At 36.2% G+C, this 21,484-nt stretch overlaps 1 protein-coding gene across 1 annotated transcript in view; it reads right to left on the reverse strand.

Annotated features, from left to right (window-relative positions):
* The window catches only part of cdh22 (cadherin 22), a 230,293-nt gene that overhangs the window by 19,027 nt on the left and 189,782 nt on the right, over nucleotides 1–21,484 (reverse strand). Inside the window, exons 9-10 of the mRNA XM_028447030.1 lie at nucleotides 16,006–16,127; nucleotides 394–511 (exon numbers count right to left, since the gene is read on the reverse strand). Of these exons, the coding sequence (XP_028302831.1) occupies nucleotides 394–511; nucleotides 16,006–16,127 (240 nt within the window). The remainder of the gene's footprint in view (nucleotides 1–393; nucleotides 512–16,005; nucleotides 16,128–21,484) is intronic.

The following is a 21,484-nucleotide window of genomic DNA, read 5'->3' on the forward strand; positions in this document are numbered from 1 at the left end:
TTCTTGACATTTTGTGCATTTTGCAGTCGTATTATGTGGAGCTTCATACAACTTCCAACTTCATGAATTACAATTAAACCAAGGGCCGCATGTGGTCTCCGGTGTTGCCAGTTGCCTATGTCTGGTTTTTGGATAAAATGTTGTCAAAATCTGTTAAATATTTTTGATGTAATCCTGCTAACAGACTGATAGACAAATAAATAAATAAACGTTGGTTAAAAAATGTTCCTTATTATGGTCCAGAACAAGAAGACAAAACATACCCACTAACAAAGAAAAAAAGATGGATTGATTTACACATTTATAAAACATTCATAGAACAGAAACACTGATCACGTCGTCAACGACTGCTTCGACATGCCCTTAGCTAACAAACACGTTGCGTATTCTCACCCTTGACGTCCCATAGGGTGAAGTGTCGATTGCTGGAGGCCTCGGGGGCCAGGGTGAAGATAAACCGATGTCCAGTCTGTGGCTCATCTTTGTCTACCACACTGATGGTGTGAATCAACTGCACAAAACGTAGCCAAGAAAACAGAGGAAGTAAATTCGATTAGTAAACTGAACACACTGTAAAGTTTGGGTAAGAAAAAATTGGCGTAATTCAACATGGTTTAGATGGGAGGGAGAGTTATAGTGTGAGTGTATTTCCACACAAACTCTTCTTTGCAGAAAGTTCACAAAACTATACAAGGGATAATAATGCAAATGTTGGGAATATTATGGATGTAAAGTGAAAAGTAGTCAAAATGAAAATGCACAGATGGATAAAGATTAAAGATTAAAGATTAAATAAAGGAAGTCATTGAGACCATACGACAGTGTCGGGCAATAATCAGATAAAATGAGAACAATCGGCATTAAAAAAATCAACAGTGATCTGATTTTAAGAGCTCTGTGTGGACACAATAACATGATGGAGGATTCAGCAGACATCAAACAGCCTCTGGAGGTCCTTTCACCTTAACACTGGGCTCTCAGTGATAATTCATCCGCCTCTCATCCTATTACGCTGCAGTCAGCATCAAACCACAAGCTGATAAATGATATTTTCACTTCACATCCTTTGGCTTTGTTTTTTATTCTGCCAGCGCACACCGTATAAGAGTACAAACTCTCATTATTTGGACTTCTTTCCCCCTTTGTTGTCTTAGCAAATAAAATCACCTCCAATACGCAGATCAAGTCAGAAAATATGCTGATTATATTGGGGATAAATGTTTGGTAAAATTATGTTAACATTCATACATTTACATTAAAAAGGAGTTTTTTTTCTCCCCACTGTAGCTGATGAATGTTCATGTGGATTTTCTGTTTTTTTTCTTCATATTTTGTTAGCGCTTCCAGATGACTATTGTTGTATTTTGCACAATATAAATAAAGTTGAATTGAATTTAAATAAATCTCAGAAACAAATTAATCTGTTATAAAAACCTGATTGAAGTGAGGTCTGCATGAGTGAAATTGATCAACTTTAGGCCAACACAATATGTTGGCCAAAATACTGACTTAAGAGCATTCTTTGGTGGGCAATATATCAAGATTAAAGATACATCAAGTTTTCCATTTTGGCTATATGGAAAATGACAATATCTATTTATTCAAAATGAAAAAAAAAAAATGATCAGGCTCTAAGTATGGAAATGTGATTTCTCTGACGGAGCCTTCCCTGGAGATTAATAAAGTCTAATCTAATCTAATGTAATTTCATCTATTGTCCATTGATCAGTTGAATAATAATATTTTCCTCATTAACTGTTGGGTGTAGAAATGTAACAAAATACTTTGTTTAAAAAAAACAACAAAAAAAACCAAAAACTTAATTACATGTTAAATAACTGATTCAGAAATATACTCCAAAAAGTACACATAAAAGCAACTCAATTACAATAATGTGAGTATTAATCTGTTACTGCTCACTAGAAAGGTGGGTGTAGTAAATGCGTACGCTCACCAGAGAAGAAGATTAGTACAATAGTGATGGATTGGAGAAAATGAACAACATATTTTTTATGTGACTGACAAATATTATCTAAAAGTTATAAATTGTTTAAAGCAACTCTGAAAAGCTATTATAGTTTCACCACTTAGAGCTTGACCGTACAGTTCACTTTGGCTTCAGGGAAATCATTCTCCTACTGGTAGATGCTCTTCTTACAATTAAAGAAGACAGGTTTTTATATTTCCGTATAACAGGTATACACCGGAGAGAGCACGGTTTGAAATCAGAAGAGACACCCATCCTCCAGAGCTAGCATAAAGCCAGTCATTACTTGTAATTATGATAGTCGGCTGTTCAAAGCTGTAAGCCTTTTGTCTGGTCTTTCAAAAGCCCAGAGTATTAGATAACATCAAGAAGAATGTACAAAACCATTACTTAGGCTTGAGAGTAGCAATCTCATCTCTTAGGAGCTGGATGCTTAAAAGATATTTAGAAGCACTTTTATCTGCTTGAACAAAACCCTTCCTATCCATTCTTTCACCTTGACATTTTTCCTTGGCATAATCTTCCACTTTCTTTCTGCTTCCATGTTATTGATCTTTGCATGTTTCTTTAAAAAAAAAAAAAAGATAAAATTTATTATTCAAAAATACAAAACTTTACTGCTCAACCCATGTGGCAGAAGAAAAGTTTTAAGCAACAAAAAAAACTTTTTTGTTGGAGCTCGACAATTCAAATTTAGTTTTTCAAAAATAGCTGTATAAACACACATATTGTGGCAAGATGAAGGAACGACTCAGGTGGAGGTTAGTACAGCTTTAATTCTTTCAGCAGCATCACACGAATAAGGATACAAAGCGCGCCAATGGCGTAAAACCACACCTCCTACCCATCAACCCCTTGGGTGAGAGAATAGTCCCTAAGTGCTCACCACAATATAATTGTTTTTAAAACATAAATCTATATATTTTCCTGTGCAATATGCATTTCATAGCAGGCCAAATGCGGCCCTTGGTCTAAATTTGTAAAACCCCCAAGTTCAAGTAGTTCATTTGACAGAAGATGAGGAAAAAAACAAAAAAAAAACTTTATAAACAATACATTTTACGACAAAAATACACACATTTGGTTAAAAACTATAATAAATGGTTTCAAAGACTCCAAAAACACACTTAATGACAAGAGAAATGCAAATAAACCAATGCTCATCAGTTATTCTAAATGCTGACATGAATGTGGAGAGTGTGGCATTGCTTAGTTTGTGGCTCCTGCTGTGATAAAAGCTACCAATTTATACTCTAAACTCCCTTTGCAGGACAAAATGAACTGCATGACTTAAAAAAAAAAAAAAAAAATAGAACAGGGGCCTGATGTACAAAGACTTGCGTGAAAAACAATGTGAAACAAGGATACATCTGAATCCAGAAACAGTCGTACACTCGTAAAAAATTGCAGATGAATGAATGTGTGTGTATGATTGGATCCACAAACCTATCCTTTGAACTAAATTACATTAAAATTGTAGTCAACTGAATCTGTTACTGATGTATTCTCCCGTCTGGACTTAAGCGCTTTTTTCTCTCCTACGCATATTCTCCGGTTCAGGCTGCTGACACGCCCACTGCGCGTAAGTAGAGCAAAACCGCGTAGTCTGTGAATGAAGCTGGGCTGAAGGAAAGGAGGCGGTGATGTCACGGAACCTGGAGTTTTCCCAACGCTTGTAAATGTAATTGAAATCCATGAAAATAATAAAGTTCACTTTTAATTTGAAACACCTTCATTGATAAACAATATAACAGGTTGATATGATCAGATCATTGATCAGATTACTGCAGTGTGACTGAGGATCGGCCGCAGTATTCTGTCTGAGTCCTGCTGAACCCAGCGTCCTGCTTTAATACAGAGGGATGTTTGCAGTGAAACAGAACTATTGGCTTCCATAATACACGGTTTTAAATATAAATTGTTTAAAGCGACCTGAGCTGAGCCTCATTAAAATATGTGTGGGAACAGTTTGTGTTCCATCCTCATCTGCATATAACAGCTTGTTTCACTCTGTAGTGGATCAAACTGTGACTTTACGTTGGACATAGTATGAAAATAGTTGAATCACTGTGACCAACGTGGAAAGAAGTCTGCGTCTGTCAGAGTTTTCATTAATCGCGTAGCAGCAGCTGAGTGATCACAGCTGCTGCTGCGCAACGCACGAGTCCGTGTGGCTTCAAATGTAACTAAGTCCATATTTCTAGTGCAATATAATGTTTCACCTTATCGGGGCCCTGCACTTATTCCAGGGTTAGAAGCACGTAAGAGGAAAAGGACTTTCGCACACCGGAGAATGTGCAATTTGAATGGGAACACCCACATTTTAGGGCTACCCCACCCACAGTGCGTAACTGGGATGAAGGCGACTGACTGAAGTATAGGGGGAATAGCTGCGCGGCTTTTTGGACTTACGCACATGGGAGAATAAAGCCCATAGTGACTAAAATATACAAGATAGGATTTTATGCATTCAATTACCATTTATCAACATGATATGGGTATTGATATTTGTAAATACACAGACATATTTAATGTGATCAATGCATAAGACCACATGATCACATGAATTCTGATTGGATTTAGTTTTTTTTAGTCAAAGAAAATATCAATATACTTTGCAATAGTTTTCACCCACATGCATTTTTCTAGCAATTGTATAGTTATTAAATTAAAGATTAAAAAGGGTAGTAAGGTAAAAAAAATAAAATATAAAGAAACATTTGATTAATTTCTTGTTTATTTGACAGAGACAATGTGCATTCATAAACATTAGAGCAAATGTACCAGAGTTAGTCTAATGGCTATTTTTCATCTGCTATTAAAAGTCACCCTAATAACAAAATCTATCCACATTAGTACAGCATAAAAACATCCATAAAACTTTATAATTCACCTGACTAACATTTTATAATTCAGTTTCAATAATTAGATAAATACATATTTTAAATATAAAATAAAATGCAAGGCAAATAGAACTCATGACTCTCAGGGCTGATGATTACTAAAAAGCAATTTTCTTAGCTGGATTTTAAATGAATTATATGTGACAGTGTCCCTAATACAGTATTTACAGGTAATGCATTCAGGAAAGGAGCATTACAGTTCCCTGGTATTTCATCATGAAATCCATTATACATTATAACACTATAATACATTCATCTGTATAAGCCATAAGAAAAATAATAATCTTTCACCACACCATATGAAACAATGCCAAAACAAACAAAGAGCGGATCTACTTCTCTTTAAGGTCTCATATCATGCTATTTTTCACCCACCTCCATTCGTTCTAAGAACCCCATAAACATAGTATTTGAGGTTTATTTTCCCAAACTCGCCTGTTTTCCAGAGTTTTAGCCTCTGAAAAGTCACTTTCTGAGCAACTATACACAAATAGGCTGATTTGCATCCTACTTATGCATATTCATGAGTGGGCGTGTCTATAGACAGGGAACTGACTTCCTCCTCCCTGCACGTAGGGCCAGAGGACCGCCCACCCACTCCGTAGCCGAGCTCATGCTTCTAAATAAACATGAGACAGAGTGTGGGGGCGGAGCGTTTGATAGTACATTCACAGACTGTAGAAAATACATACATAGCACTAGAAGGACGCTGAAATGCTCACCTTTGTGGGCGTGTCTGATTACATGTCAATCACGACAGAGAGCTTCCTGGAGGCGTGGCTTCTCCAGCTCAGTGCCGAGTCAAATTCGTCATCAAAGTGGGAACGCGTCATCAAATTGGAGGGAGGTGTTTGGGCTCACCCTGCAGTAAGAATGGAGCAAATCACCCTCTAACTAACGATTGAGGGAATCAATGAAAAAAACACTTTGGGCATGTGTTTGAAGCTCTAATAGCACTTTTATGATGTTTAGCATAACATGGGCCCTTTAAGGTAAAACATGATCAGGTATTTGTGGACGTTTCCATAGTGGGGAAAACAGTGGCATGCAGCTTCTCGGGTAGAGTCGGAAATGAGTACTGATGAAGGAAGACGGAGAGAAGTGAGAAAGAGAATAGATAGAGGAGGAAAGCGAGTGTGTGGGAGTTTATCGAGCAGCAAGCATGGCTCCCTCAAGCACAATCACCTAATTAGATTTCTATCTCGCAGTCCTCTCTCCTGACCCCCTTAAATCTTTTGCATCTCTGAGAAGCTAGTTTGTACATTCCCCAAAGTACAGCCCATCCCCACACACAGTGTCGGAGAGGTGAAGGTTGGTGATGGAGTCAGCGTTCTCATTCGCAGCAGGAATCAAATATTTTTGCCATGGCTGCTGGGGAAGATGATGAATAAATAGATTTGGCAAAATAAGCACACAGCACTACTCAGAATGGGCAGTGAGGAGTTCATTTCTGCTTTGCAACACATCTATTACTATGAGGAGTGAATAATATCCCAGTGTCCAGTACAGTGTCAACATTTACTGCTACAAACAGCAGGCAACCTCTGAAATGGGACTTTGATTGTTTAGTTAAACAGCAGCAAGTATGATGGAATTTAAAAGAAAACAATTATGCACTTTGATGGCTACTCTTTCCTTCTTCACTAGTTTTGAAAAACAAAAATGCAGTGATTAGAAAGTGCATCTAGTTTGTACATGCCTTAGTCTAAAGAATTATTGGACTAATTAAATAGTAGTAAAAAAAAGCTAATTTAATTCTACATTAAGAAAAGGCTGCTTCATTAGCCCACCGCAATTATCGGCCAAAATCAGAGATGGCAAAAGTACTAGTCTTCAGAACTCAAGTAAAAGTATTGTAGTTGCCCCCTTACTTGAGTAAAAGTAACAAAGTACATGCTATTAAATGTACTTAAGTAAAAAAGTAAAACGTAAAACAGAGATGTCCCTTCAATAATAAGACAGTGTTCTATTTCATAATATTTCGTGAGATGTCTCACTATGTGATACACACTCCCTGTAGCCCTCAGAAGCACTTTTTTCAATCCACTAAGGCTGTAAAGAACTGTCCATCCGTTAGGGATACTCTCACCCTCTATAAGAGGGAGGGTGGATGTACAGTTCCTCATTCAAACACCTCTTCTCTCTCCGGTTTCACATGCTGGACTGTTCTTCTGTCTAGTGAGACATCTCACAAAATATGAAATAGAACTATAGGTTACTTTTGTAACGTATGAGTAATATGAGTGAGCTGTCTCACCAGACAACCCTTCTTGCTTGAACGAGTGAGAAGAGGTGCTTATTTTGAATGAGGAACTGCACATCCGCCCTCCCTCTTATGAAGGGTGGGAGTGACCCTGGCGAATGGGCAGGTTTTTCCAGCCAACCAGAGCTAGGGAGTGTGTATCCGATAGTGAGACATTTCATGAAATATTACTCATAGAACCAGGGTTATGAAAGTAACCTAAAGTTTTTAAACTAGCATATTCCAAATATTTTATTTTGTTAAGAAATTGTGGAAAACTGGTGCATGTAAAAAAGTTAAAACTGTAACCTTTGAACACCTGGAGAATTTAGCACTCATAATGAATGTGAAGTGTAGATAAAGTCTTTCAGGAAAAAAAAAAAGTGCAAATGCTCAATTAAACCCAGAGCAGCTTTAGGTTTAACATTTTTTAAAAATTGAAAATGTTAACAATAAAACTAAGGGACCTGCCCAACAGAAAAAAGCTCAAACTACAACATTTTGTGTCTTTTTAAGTCGTGACGTCATCTTTGAAGGTCTTAAATGTAACGAGCTCATTTTAAAAATTTAAGTACAGATACCATAAAAAACTACTTAATTACAGTAAAATAGTATTCCTACTTTGTAACTTGTCACTTCTGTCCAAAATTGCCATAGAATTTGATTTTGGTTCACATTGGTATTGTTTTTTCTACGAATAATAAAATGTTGTCCATTAACACAAAATAAAAACAGACATTTACCATGACTAAAAGTGAGTAAGTGTTTTTATTTGACATTTCAATGGAGAAATGTATTATACAACCTAAAACTAGGTTCGTGGGGAGGCGGTCTGTGTATACAGTATCGGCTCATATAGAAAATTTAGTGTTGGACGACATCGGCATATCGGATATTAAAAATCCCTAGAAAAAAGGAATTTAAACTAACATTTACCTTTTTTTAAAAATAATGTTGGAAATACTCATCATGACTTTATGTTGTGTGCTGCTTTATCAGACCTATTTTTTTTTCCAGTTAAGAGAAAATAAAGTGGCATTTGGTGAGTAGGACAAATGACTCACTAAATCTGTGGGTCCGTCTTGGTCTGCTTCAGAGTCTGTGTTTTGTTTTGCTTCCTCTTATGTAAAATGTCCTGGAAGTCCATTTGTGACTGTTTGATAGTATCCTTTGTGTGTATATGCGTGATATAAGCGTGCACTCACGTGTATGTGACGTGAGCGTGTGTGCTTTGGACAGGCTTAACATTTAGGTTGTTCAAATAGACTTTCCTGAGGCTTCTAGGTTGATGGTGCTTTGGCCAAATTGTGGTGATCTGTCGCAGTGACCCAGTCAGCCAGCTGTGAGATGGCACAGCAGAGCTGACAAGCCCCTCTTACCCCAGGCGGTGCTTAGTATTTAGCTTTCCACCCAGCCTTTTTTCTGCATACATGGCACTATATGATATCTGTCTGTTTGGATTCAGTCACATATACCAGGAGGTAAGCACGGAATGGGCTGCAAGGATAAGGACGTGTTGTATTCTTTGTTTAAGATGATCAAAGTCAAAAAATGGAAAATTATTAAAAATTATTTAAAAATGTAAATATAAAATTGAGTTAACATCTTCAAATCTTTATCTAAACTGACCACGATTTTACTTTGTGTGGTTTTATCTTTTAAAATTGTGGTTTTCAACAGACTGGGCACCATCGAATGTTTGATGTTATGCCACAATGCGTGGTGTAGACTCATACAAAATAGGTTTTGCTTCGAAGACTCAAAAATGAATGTGTAAAAATCAACATACACTAAAAAAAAAAGATTTTTTGGTAACACTTTACTTGAAGTTTACGCTGTTATTATCTTTCACTAGCATGAATAAGGTGTCATGAAGGCAGTCATTAAGTGTCATTTATGCCACTTTTGGAGCTACGTTGGCATTTTTTGGGTTAGGTGGAGAGATCGAGTCAGGTTAGGGCAGAGATGGGCTAATTCTATCACAGCGGGGGCCACATTATCAACATTCATGTCAGCATTTAGAAGAATGACCAATATGAGCATTGATACAAGCTTGAAAACACACATTTTGTGTGATTTTAAATTTATTTTGTGTATTTTCTCATCAATATGGCCAATTTTTGTTGTCTTTTTGTGTGTTTTTCCAAGTCATTGTGTGTATTTGTTCTATATTTTCTGTTCTTGTTGTCATTTTGTGCATTTTGTGTAATTTCGTGTGTCTTTGAAGTCTTTTTGTACATGTTTCTGTAGTAATTTCTGTAGTCATTGCTAAATTATGACACTTTTGGAGCTAGGTTGGCATATTTGGATTAGATGGAGGCATCTAGTGAGGTTAGGTAGGGCTAGGGTATGGTCGAGCATGAATGCAAAATTGCACAATTTTCATGTTTGATGATTTAGCTTTTTGTTTTATTTGTACATTGCAAAGTCATCTTAAATTTGCAAACATTTCCCCACTGCAGATATGGTTGATATGTAGAGTTCCAATATGTTTTATTTCTGTGTGCAGATTGATGTTGTTCTATTCTAAAAAGAAGTCACCGTTATGCACAAGTGTTAGAAGTGACAGATATGTGAATCCGACATTTTCCCCATTCAATTTTTCTTGTTTTGGCTAATGGCAAAAGACAAAATTTGACATTTCTGGGTTTATTTTAAAACAAATTGTATCAAATCTCAAGTGTAATCCTGTAAATAACAGTAAGGAATCATTTTAACAATGTGTGCCATGGCCCTGGTTTGAACTGCAAGTGAAAGCTGCGTAGTTCATGTTGCCTTTTTTTTTAATTTGCCTCTTAGCCAACCCCCTTCCCAGTCTCCTCCACAGGCATTCTCCTTCCAAACACAAACATAAGGTTTTGCGTTGCCAATTCACAAATGGGATCAACCCAGCAGCAGTTAAAAGGTTTAGGCAAATCAGATTTTCTCTGCGTCGCTACCAAAAGCTAAACCTGAGCCAGGGAGGCAACAATCCATAAACAAGACAAGGCGATAACACGGAACACAACAGGACACAATTGTGCACTGCTCATTAGCTTCTTAAACCTGTGGTTTATCTGACACATTAAGAACATCACAGGGAGTGCTGTGTTTGTACAGCTTGGGTGTGGGAGTGTGTATACCCAGTGTTATTAGAAACCAGCTGCACATATGCAAAGACAAATCAGACTTGATGGCACAGTATTTCCGAGTGCAATTAAAAGTTAAATATAAACAACTAAACTAAAGAAAATGTAATAACATTTTAAAAGATTCTCAATCATGTAAAAGTAACAATATCCAGCATTTATTTAAAGTTTTAGTATAATCATGTAAATCATAATTTAAAGCCAGTTTGAAAAAAAACGGAAGTTGTTAGAATTTGGCAAAAAATTACAAATCAATCAAAAAATATGAACTTGGCAATTAGAATCAAATGGACTACAACCTGAATAAGCTTAGGTAAAAAGCATGTATTTTTGATTTGTACAAACTACCATTAGAGGGTAGTAAAATACTTTAAATTAGGTTCAGTTTGTTCATGTGTTCTGTTATAATCCATTTGATGCATCAGAATTAGACCCATTAACTCTTTTAATGACAGGTATAGTTTACATAATACAGGGAATTTGTTTTGGTGAGATTGTGAAAACAAAAAAAAATGAACCATGTGACAAGAAAACACATTATTAAAATGTTAAATCTAAATGTACTGGATTTTTTTTTTTTTTTACATTATTAATGTCATACAATTTGCCATTTTATTTAGTATGTTCTGCAAAACCACTAGACATGGTAACCTCCCTGGTAGTTCTCTGTCTAATTGATAGCATGGAGGCCTAAATATGCCAAAAACAAATCCCACTACTCAACAACACCCCTTGATGCTTTGGAATTCCAAGCAAAATATAGAAAGTTATGACCCTACCATTTGAACTCTGCAAAAGAATCACAAAATCCTAGTCACTAATGTAATGAAATACTTAACCCAAATGACAGAAAGCTCAACTGAAAGACTGTTATATGTAAACTTTACTAATAAGAATGAGCAGCCATTTAGAAGCTAAATATGCAATAAAAAGCACTTCCAACACACGCATGTGGAGTTTTCAGATGTTCACATAATATACTATATGATTGTATGTAGCCCAAAAAACCAAGGTATGAAGATGTGTACCCTGGCTATAATACGGTATTTATTCTAAATCGTAAATATACTTCACAGATATAATAATCTCAAACACTGGTAGTCATATTTACAGAGCTGCCACACAAGGGCCTTCAGTAGGAGGAGAAACTTAGGTTTACTTGGAAAAGTATAGGCTAGGATTTAACTGCCAACCTTTTGATTATAATACAACCCACTTTACTACACGGACCGCTGCTCTCCAATTTAGTTAATGATTGCCTTTGTGGCCACTTGGCGACTCCCTGGTTTGCATCAATCTCAATGTGTGTCTGTTAGGCCTTCAATAGACTGGTGCCCAAATAGGAAAGCCTCTCGTAACCCCTTTAAAAATGTATGGAATAAGTAGGTACAAAAGACAAGAAACACCAGTGTGCCAAGGCTCGTTTGATTAGCAAGACACTCTCTTTGTTAATTTTATCCTTGCCAAACAATTCTTTGTAAACCCTGGAGATGGTGATGTGTGAATATATTTGCACTTTCTGAAATACTTAACCCAGACCATCTGGTACTACCATCCAACTATGTCCAAAGGAACGCAAATGTCAACTTCAATCCCAATGATACTGGTAATTTAAATATCAGAAGGTCTTTCTAACCAAATGTATTCGCCTAAACACGTAAAAAAGTTATATAACTTTGCAATAACTTGTATACTTTGGTAATTGCTGAGCAATAAATGTATACATTGATAGATTTTAGTCATTTAGAACTTCAAGACTTTTAAAGGAGCATAGGGCAGGATCAAGAAATCAGACTTTATAGTGACACCATGGTGGTTAGTTTAACTGCAGCCATCAGCTAAGCTGCCGCGGGAGCGCACATCATCTGTTTAGCACCGGAGCACAGCTGATACTGTAAGTAGAGGATGTGGATACCCGACTGGAACTGGACGAGTCGGGTTCGGACAGATATTTAGAACCGGTGGTCGGGTTTGGTCACATAATGTCATTTGCACGCAGCGTTCTTCCTTTCCTGCTGCAGCTGCTGTCGCCCTGAAGAATGCAGCTTCAACTGTAACACTGAGAACAAGATTCACAGTGAAGGGAGGATGGAGCAGAGGATGACAATTTTAAAGGAATACACTGTTGAAACATGAAACAATAACATGGATTATCCTTATACATGGATTATGTACTGTAAATAGATCCAATGGGTCTCTTGCGTGCACTGGGCCACTGTTTGTTTCACTTTCGCTTGTTACCCGTACGCTGATCTGATGTTGACATTATCAGTTGTTTGTTAATAAAATCCGTTAGCACTAAAACAAGCGTATAAAATATAAAAAATACAGTATAATAGTTTATAGTATAAAACAGAAATATGTCAATTCTTTGAGAAAAAAACGAGGTTTTCACTGTCGAGTCAGACTCGGACGAGAAAATGCGGCCTGATCTGTGACACGGTTATTTATTTACTCGTCGTCCATGTGACTGTTTACTGCAAGACCTGTGCACATGCCTTTGCGTACATCTGTGGAACAAATCTGTAGTTTAGTCCACCGTGCTTGTCTTCTTTTAGTCTTCAAGCTGTCTTCTTCTCATTCTTTTTTATTTTCGGTAGTGGGCTGCCTCTCCAATGCGTCGAGAATGCGCAAAATCGTAATTTCTCGTCACCATTAGCGTCGTTTGACATCACGTCTGCAGAACTGAACAGGTCATTTTGAACTCGGAACAGCAGAACTAAATGTATCACACAATCTGTTCCAGGCAATAGGGAGACATACTGTATGCATGGGCTCATTCACTTTGGTTTTGAGTGTTTCATCAACCAATAGCATTAAAAGACTTAAAATGTATTTTTTGGGGTTTTTTTAAAAAAAAATCCTGCCCTATGCTCCTTTAACTGTTGAAATGTCTGTGACGCCAGACAAAAACATTTACCGTAATCTAATATCCACATTTTTCTCAGACGGTACTACCCGTAACTTATTTGAAAAAGTGAGGAACTGAGATTCTAATACAGTTTAGAAATTAAGGACTTGATAAACTTTCTTTGCGCTGTGTGATTCCTTCTAAATAAGGCTCCAGAGGACAATAACAAACATAATAAAGTTGAACGGTAGCATCCAATCAGGGAGAACTGCAAAGGGAAGGTAATAAATGTACATATCTATTTATTTTTGATTTATGACAATAGAGAAAAATAAATCACCACCCTTCCCTCTAATCAGGAAACATTTATTAGATTTTTTTTTTTTCTTTAACAATGCTGCGAGGCAGCAATGATTTTCTTTTCTTTTCTTTTCTTTGCAGAAAGACTATTAATTTATGTGTGATTGGGAGCTGAAGGTTAATGTGAGCTCTCACAGATGGGAGCAGAAGTGAAGTGGGAGTGAGGGAGATCATACCAGACATCATTCTAGGAAGACGCAGTCTGTCAGCATTGCAGAGGCATGTGGGGGCTATAAGTGGTTAAGAGTGTGCGGATCAAGGGAGGTGGGGTGGTTTTTTCTCATTACACATGTAAATGCAGCTTCCAGCATGGAGGCTCCACTTTAAAGCCTTGCTGTTTTAATTACTCTACTGAAGTGCACATCATAATTGGGTTTAAACACAGCCAAGAACCCGTTGGCTGGGCTAGGTGAATAAAATGCACTAATGACTCTGTCCAGTTTAAATAGTAATCAGTGATCTGACCACCCACAATATCATGCCTTTTGGTTTGATTTTTTTTTTTCACACTCCAGTTGTTTAAACAGTGCAGGGAGATATTACATATAAAAAGCATCCTACAATTAAAAATAGTCTCATTTTTTGTTACTCTGATATCTTTAACAATTTAAACTAATAACATAATAATTCTGTTTTTGTAACGTGTATCGTATAAGGCTTTAAAAAAATAAATAAATAAATAATAATAATAATAATAATAATAATAATAACACCAGAATCAGAGTAAAGACATTTTGTTTTTATGTAATATAGATTAACAAAATTTTAAAGAATTAGAAAAATGAAAAGATATTATTGATGAAGAACATTAAAACCCTAAAATGGAGGTCAAAGCTAGCAGCTCAAACTTAATTAAATTGTCAAAAAAAAGGCTCATTTTAGCTCTAACAGAGATTACTCTTCAATTTATTTCTAAATGTAAATTATTTAAAAAAAGATCTATTTTGTTTTTTAAAATAAACGAAAACTTTGTTTGATACTAAGAGTGTAAGAAAAAAAATGATTCATTGATATATTGCAATATTTCACAGCACAATTATCATATTGTATATCAAAACTTTTCCAAATTTATTTTTTATTCACGTTATTTTTACAAAAAAAACTATTTAATAGTGCTGATATTTGCATAGCAAATAAACACCCAGTCACTAGCTGTATGTGAACCACATAAAACCTAGTTTAAACTACATCACTCCTCAATGCATTTGAGTTTGGAAGTTGATTGCAATTTATTTTCATAAAACATTATGGGCACTTTTGGTTTTTTTTTTTTAAAGAATTTAAAAAGTTTATAAATTCAGAATCTGTTGTAGAAGCAAAAGTTTAACTTTTTGATAAACATACCACTTGTTTTTGACAATGGTACTTGAACAGTTAGTTAGCATTTACTTGTTCTCTGTAGTTTTAAAATAAAATAAAAATTGTATTTCATACCATTTTGTACTGGTTTGTAAAGATGTCATTTGTAATTATTGATATTGTGATAAATTACAATGCATATTGTTTAGTATCGGTATGTATCGTATCGTGACATGCAAATCGTATTGTATCGTAGGGTTCATGCCAATGCACACCCCTATTTGATACCATCTGCATTAAGTTTATTACACCAAGAGCATCGTGTAGGATCCACAATTAAAGGGAAAGTAAACTCTGACATCAGAAAAAGTAACTACTTGAAACAACACTTTGTCTTTATTTATCAAACTCGATAACAGCAAAAATCAAGCTTCTGAAAATATTTCAAACATTGTATGCTTTTTTCTTTCATCTTTAATCACCTTGGCAACATGATGTTGAAGATTTAGCCAACAGCATTCAATGAGAGATGAAAAGTATACAGTTACTGTATATAACGTGTAGTTATGTGCCAGTGTGCAGATTAGAATAAACAACACTTTGAACAGATATTTTCCTTTGTAGCTCATTATTCTTTCACTCCACACAGCAGTATTCAAGAAACTATATCATGAAATCAAATCTTCATGTTTTTCACCACTGATAAATGCAGTGCAAACATTAAAGCTGACAAATCAGGTTGTTTACACTTTAGTCTTAAAAAAATGAATTATTGATGAGTTTTGATGTAAACTAAAAAGAGAGAACATATCACACAGATTTCGCCATTTATTCAGGCTTTTTTTTCCCGTCATTACAGAACGGCCCCGAGAATGTGAAAAGCTGTTCATATTTGTGTAGAGGAAGACGAGATTATCCTTGACCTATTTTTTCTTCATGTAAGACAATTTGAGCTGCCTACTTTTGCAGTAAAATGATTTTTTTTTTAATCAATCAAACATGTTTGATGATTGTAATAATTACAGTATGTTAAGTGTAAAACGGGAATAAGCGGGTATGAAGATGGATGGATGTCAAGTGTAACAAAATCCCTTTTTTTTTTTTTTTTTACACTTCCTTTGTTTTTAATGCTAGACAAAACCAACAATTGCCCAATATGATTGTCATCATATTGTTACTAAGTATTAAATTAAAATTACTGAAATTATTGGAAATAAAAAAAAATCAATAAATACCTGGCCTGGCTTGGCATCTTCACATATGGAGGCTTCATATGGTCGGGCCAGTTCTGGAGGATTGTCATTCACGTCCAAAATCCGAATACTCACTGCCGAGTGTGATGCCATTGAATGGTTATCTAGAGGGATTCATAAAAAGAATTAAAAAAAAATGTTAAAATAAGGAAAAATAAATGCAGCAGGAGACTGGAACACATTTTACACAGAATACGGGATTATGCAGAATAAAGTGATGATTAATCAGGTAACTTTAAAAAAAAAAAAAAAAAAAAATGGTTCTAAGGGGGGGTGTCAAACTTATTTTAGTTCGGGGCCAAATACGGACCAGTTTGAGAATAAATGGGCTGCAGATTAGGCAGGAAAACAAGCAATTTCAACATTAATCTGCCCTAGTTTGCACTTCCAGGTGTAAATAATAAAGTATGTGAGTATATCAGTCGCTGCAGGATCTTCACTTAAATATCCTTGATTTTGTGAATTTTGTCGAATAATTTTATGAAATTTGCAAGATCTCACGTCACATGCTGTCATGTATCACAAATATTGTGGAGTTTAATTGAATTTTTGTATTTGGGAGGGCCAAGAAATCTACATGTGAATTAGTTGGTAATTTATAACATTTTTAATGTTTTTTTCAATCATTTTTACTTCCTTGAGCGGGCTAAAATTGACGCTCTAAAGGGGCCTGATTTGGCCTCCGGGCCTTGAGTTTGACACGTGTTCCAAGACTTCTTTGAATGTATCACAATATAAAGAATTTCTCTTTCAGCAAAGTTCATTTTAGGATCTTTAACCTGAATTCAACTCAGTGGGAAATAATTTATTTTGGGCTTTTTATTTTTTTCCTCTCTGATGTTGTCATGCAGCAACTTAACTATGCTTTTACCTGACTGAAAAAACAGCCCTCTGAGGTTTATTGCAGCCAGCACTAGACCTGCACTTTATACACAATAATGTATGTTTTTACAGTTTTTCATGCCATTTAATCACAGCTTTGAATGCGAACACCGGAATTGTGCTTGTGTTGGTCTGCACATCGAGCAAAGAAAGCCAGCAGCACCTTTTTTAACCTGATGGAAATGTAACAAAGAGTGTTATAACCATTATTGCAAAGTTGATTTTGTAGTTTTAGTTTACTTGTCTTCAAAGTTTGATTCAGACACTATACAGTAACTAAAAGTTTCATTATTTGTTAGTCAATATGTTATTTATGTCGAGGAAAAACAAAGTATAATAAAAGAAAATGAACGCGTCTCACTGTAAACATGGGGGAAGAAGATGATTTTTTTTCTTAACCATGTAACATTCACTGGTGGAGTTTTGATTATTCTCATGAAATAAATATTGCAGAAAAACAACTGGAGATTGGAGCTATGGAGAGAGAAAGTATACCATTATCTAGCTGTGAAGACACAAATGTAATTGTTTCAAGTGAGGCTGAATATTGTGGTTAATTGGAGTACATTGTTTACGAATAAATGAGCATACACAGCTGTTAGAACCCAGTTACTGGATCTTTAGTGGCACCCCACAGTGAAAGGAAACGACATCCTGCAACGGCCAATTACCTAGCGGCATATTAACAAACAGATGTCTTTGCAGTTTTAAGTAATTTACTAAAGGAGTTTGAAGTTCAGTATTTACCAGTGTTAATTTTGAAAGCAAATGTTTATTTGAGTTTTAGACGTAGTTTTTTGATTAAAATGTATTTCCGTTATGGTCTACTTTTAGTCAAAAGTAGTTTTGATTGGATACCTTCCAAAAAAGAAACTTAGTTCTGATTGAGTTTCATCCAATGTAAACATTATAGTTTAGTTTTTTTATTACTAAGAAAGTATCAACAAGTTTTGAGATATAGTCTTTGGTCCGATGTATTTATTTTAATCAGTCAGTCTCATGAATGTCACTATTGTGTGGTTTATAAACATAACAAAGGGTTCCTGGTACATTGGTGTTTAGGCATCTGGGGAGAAATATATGATGGGACTATAGATAATGGAAAGGATGTGTTTCACAATCTAATGGCTTTTTGCAGGGATCTGTACATGTTTGTCCTCAAAATATTGTCCGGTTACCTTTGAGCAAAATGTCATTCAGTTGCCTCAACTTGCTACCAGAACGAACATGGCACACATGACTGAGAACTAGGCGTTGAACAACGTCACCAAGAACCGAAGCCGAGCTGAGTGTCAGCCGAGTGCCGGTGTTGTGCCAAAATCTGTGACTTGAATAAATCTGTGACTGCAGGTGGCGACAGTTCCAACCCCTGTGACTAGTGGACATTTACTCCCCCTTAAACACGTTTGTAATTCTTCTCCAGTCTGCATTTACTTCACCCACCGAAGCGTCATGTTTAAGGGGGAGTAAAGAGCTCCTTAATAGCTATGAAAAGGTTTAGCACTCCTCAACCGGCGAGAAGCCGCAGCGGTCACAGATTTTTTTGTGTAACAGACTTTGGCACAACACCGCCATCCCCTGGGACACGGGACATGCTATAGAAGCTAAGTAAACCCAGGAACACTGCTGCTTCGCCCACCGTGAGTTTATGGTAACTGTTAAACCCCTCAGAATCAGGTGTTTAGACTTTGTTTGGGCTGTTAGTAGCTTCCTTCACCAAAGCCGGTGTTGTGCCAAAGTCTTTGACCCAAAAAACTCTGTGACCGCAGAGCTATTTACTCCCCATTAAACATGATGCTTTGATGGGTGAAATAAATGCAGACTGGAAAAGAGTTACAAACGTGTTTAAGAAGGATTAAATGTCTGCCGAGAAGCCGCAGGGGTTGGAACTGTCGCCACCTCCGGTCAAAGATTATTTTGGATCACAGATTTTGGCACAACAGCGGTCTTCCCTCGCTAACGGAGCCTCCGTCTTGCACTGCTGTTATACACAGACATGTTACCACTACAGCTAATCAGATAAACTGTATCTGCCTACCAGCTAGAGTTTGAGCGCAAACCAGGAAGGAGCGATGTTGTGCTGCCTTGCTGACCCTCGTTTGCTGTTTTGCGCCGGTATCTTGGGCAAAAGTCAGGTACTGCGACTAGCCGACGTCACGTAGACAGACTAGTCGACTAGTCTGTTCAACCCCTACTGAGAACCTTCATTTACCTTTTTCTAGGTATTTCCGCTTCTTCACACAGAACACAAACATGTATTTTAGGTTACTGAAGTGACCACATTGTCCTTTGCAGCAAATGGTTTTGTGAATGTGATGTTTGTCAATGCGTTGGCCCTAATGTTAGCTGTAATCAGAAGGTGCAGAATCGGAATGATTGAAGGATGGATGTATTCAATTAAAATATGGCACAGTTTGAAACCTAAAATAATAAAGAACAAGAGCATTCAGAGTGCAAACCTCTACCATGTGCCAAATCTCCTCTTTGCCAAACATTAACAGTTATCTGGATCAGTCATCCTGATCATGGTACCATGATTGTTCACACTTTAAAGGCTTATAAGAAATTTGTATCCCCATTTATTACGATACAATACGTCATAATACTGTATATGAGCGCCTTCATTATGTCAAAAAATAGATTTAGATAAAATCCAGATCAGATCTGGATGGAACTGAGTGGGGTGATTGAGACATACTTGAGTTTATAAAGATCCGTCAATTACCAGCCAATATATTCTTTTTAAAATTCATGTACAAACATCTATCTTTTGTTAAAATTGTGTTAAAAAGTTTAATGAATAAAAAAGGTCCTTGGACTAGTTTTATTTCTTGATGCATTGTTGAGAACCCACGCCATTACCTTGATTACTAAAAAGAAGATTCTTAAAAGTCACAAATGTCCCATTTTAGGTACTGAATTGTAAGTAGTTTCTAAGTACTTAAATACTGACGTTCCCCTGAGTTGTTACGACCAAAACACGCAAATAAACAAACAAAAAAAAATTACTTGTAGTGGGACTTACTCATCTTCCCAATAGATTTTGACGATGTCATACAGTATATAAACTCAAAATTCTGGCATCGGAAACTGACTTGGAAATTATGAGTGAGCCCAGAGGCCCAGTGTTTTCTTACGCCTCAGCAGGCTGATGATGGAAATGTCCACTGCTGCCATTCAGATGAGCCACAGAGCAAGCAGAAAAATGACAAGACCAGACACAGCAAACAGAACAGATGATTGTTGCATAGCTGAAAAATAACATTTCCTAAGCCACTGTCACACACAGTTGTGTCCTGTGATGGCACAGCAGCTAATGAGACAGTGTCAATTGTATGTATGTTTTTTTGCATTCGCCATTCCGTCTCTGGTTTAGAGTACACATTATTCTACTGCAATGCTATCTGTTAATGTCAAATTACAAATATTACTATTAAAAAATATGAATGTATGACCATCAGGTTGGGGTCAGTTACATTTTTCAGTTACAATCATGTTTTCAATCATCTATGTTCAATTACAATTAAATTATGATTACAGTGACCAGAATTTTTTTTTTTTTTTTAAATTACAATAAATAATTATTTTTGATCCTCGGAAAGTCAATTACAATTACGTTCTCAATTACTGAAGTTAAACTACAATTAAGCACAATATCTGAGCCTCCAAATAGATATCCTATTAAAAGTTAACCCTTATCTTTCTGTTAGCATCTCTTATGATAACGGGTCCTAAATCTGCTGTAAAATACATTAATAACAAATATTTATCATCTAACTAATCAATAAAAATATGGGTATTAATATTTTTGGGCATCTGAGCCTTTTCTGTGTCAGTAAAAGAAAGAAAGAAAGAAAGAAAGAAAGAAAGAAAGAAAGAAAGAAAGAAAGAAAAGCGCAGGGACATGACAAGGGTCACTGACGGGGGCAAGTGGCGTTTTCATAGGCTCCGCCCCTTCCCTCGCAGTGTGGCCACTACGAGAGCAAGAGGCCTTTCGCCAGCTCGTGGCACTCGGGCTTAATTACACCAAATATCAATTACAATTAGGGGTGGGAACCTCTGGGTACCTCACGATATGATACGCGATACAAAGCTCACGATAATTTGTTATCGAATATGACGATCCTGCGATTATCGAGATATTGGTCACAAATCAATCTACAATAATCTATGACATAACAAGAACAGTGACACTATTTTAGTGCAACATTTCTGTAAATAAGTGTCAACATACCAATAAACAAATAAGTATCTCCAATAGTGCTTTCTTTAAACAAAAAATAGGGTCTTTCTTACCAGTGACACCAGTATAGTGCAATATTCCAGTAAACAATATATTGGTTCCTTCAACAAACAGTGACAATTTCTGTGAAGACGTACCTGCACATTTTAGTGAAAAAGCAGAAAAGGTTTTGGAAAAATCAAAAACAAATCGATACTTAGTGGGAGCATATCAATAATCGATTGTGCAGAAAAATATTGCAATATATTGCCGTATCGAGATATTGTCACACTCCTAATTACAATTGTAAATGACCCCAACCTGATGTCCATGTACATAAAGTCCATGCTCCAAAAC

Source organism: Gouania willdenowi, chromosome 5 (assembly GCF_900634775.1).
Source record: "Gouania willdenowi chromosome 5, fGouWil2.1, whole genome shotgun sequence".
Classification (NCBI taxonomy): domain Eukaryota; kingdom Metazoa; phylum Chordata; class Actinopteri; order Blenniiformes; family Gobiesocidae; genus Gouania; species Gouania willdenowi.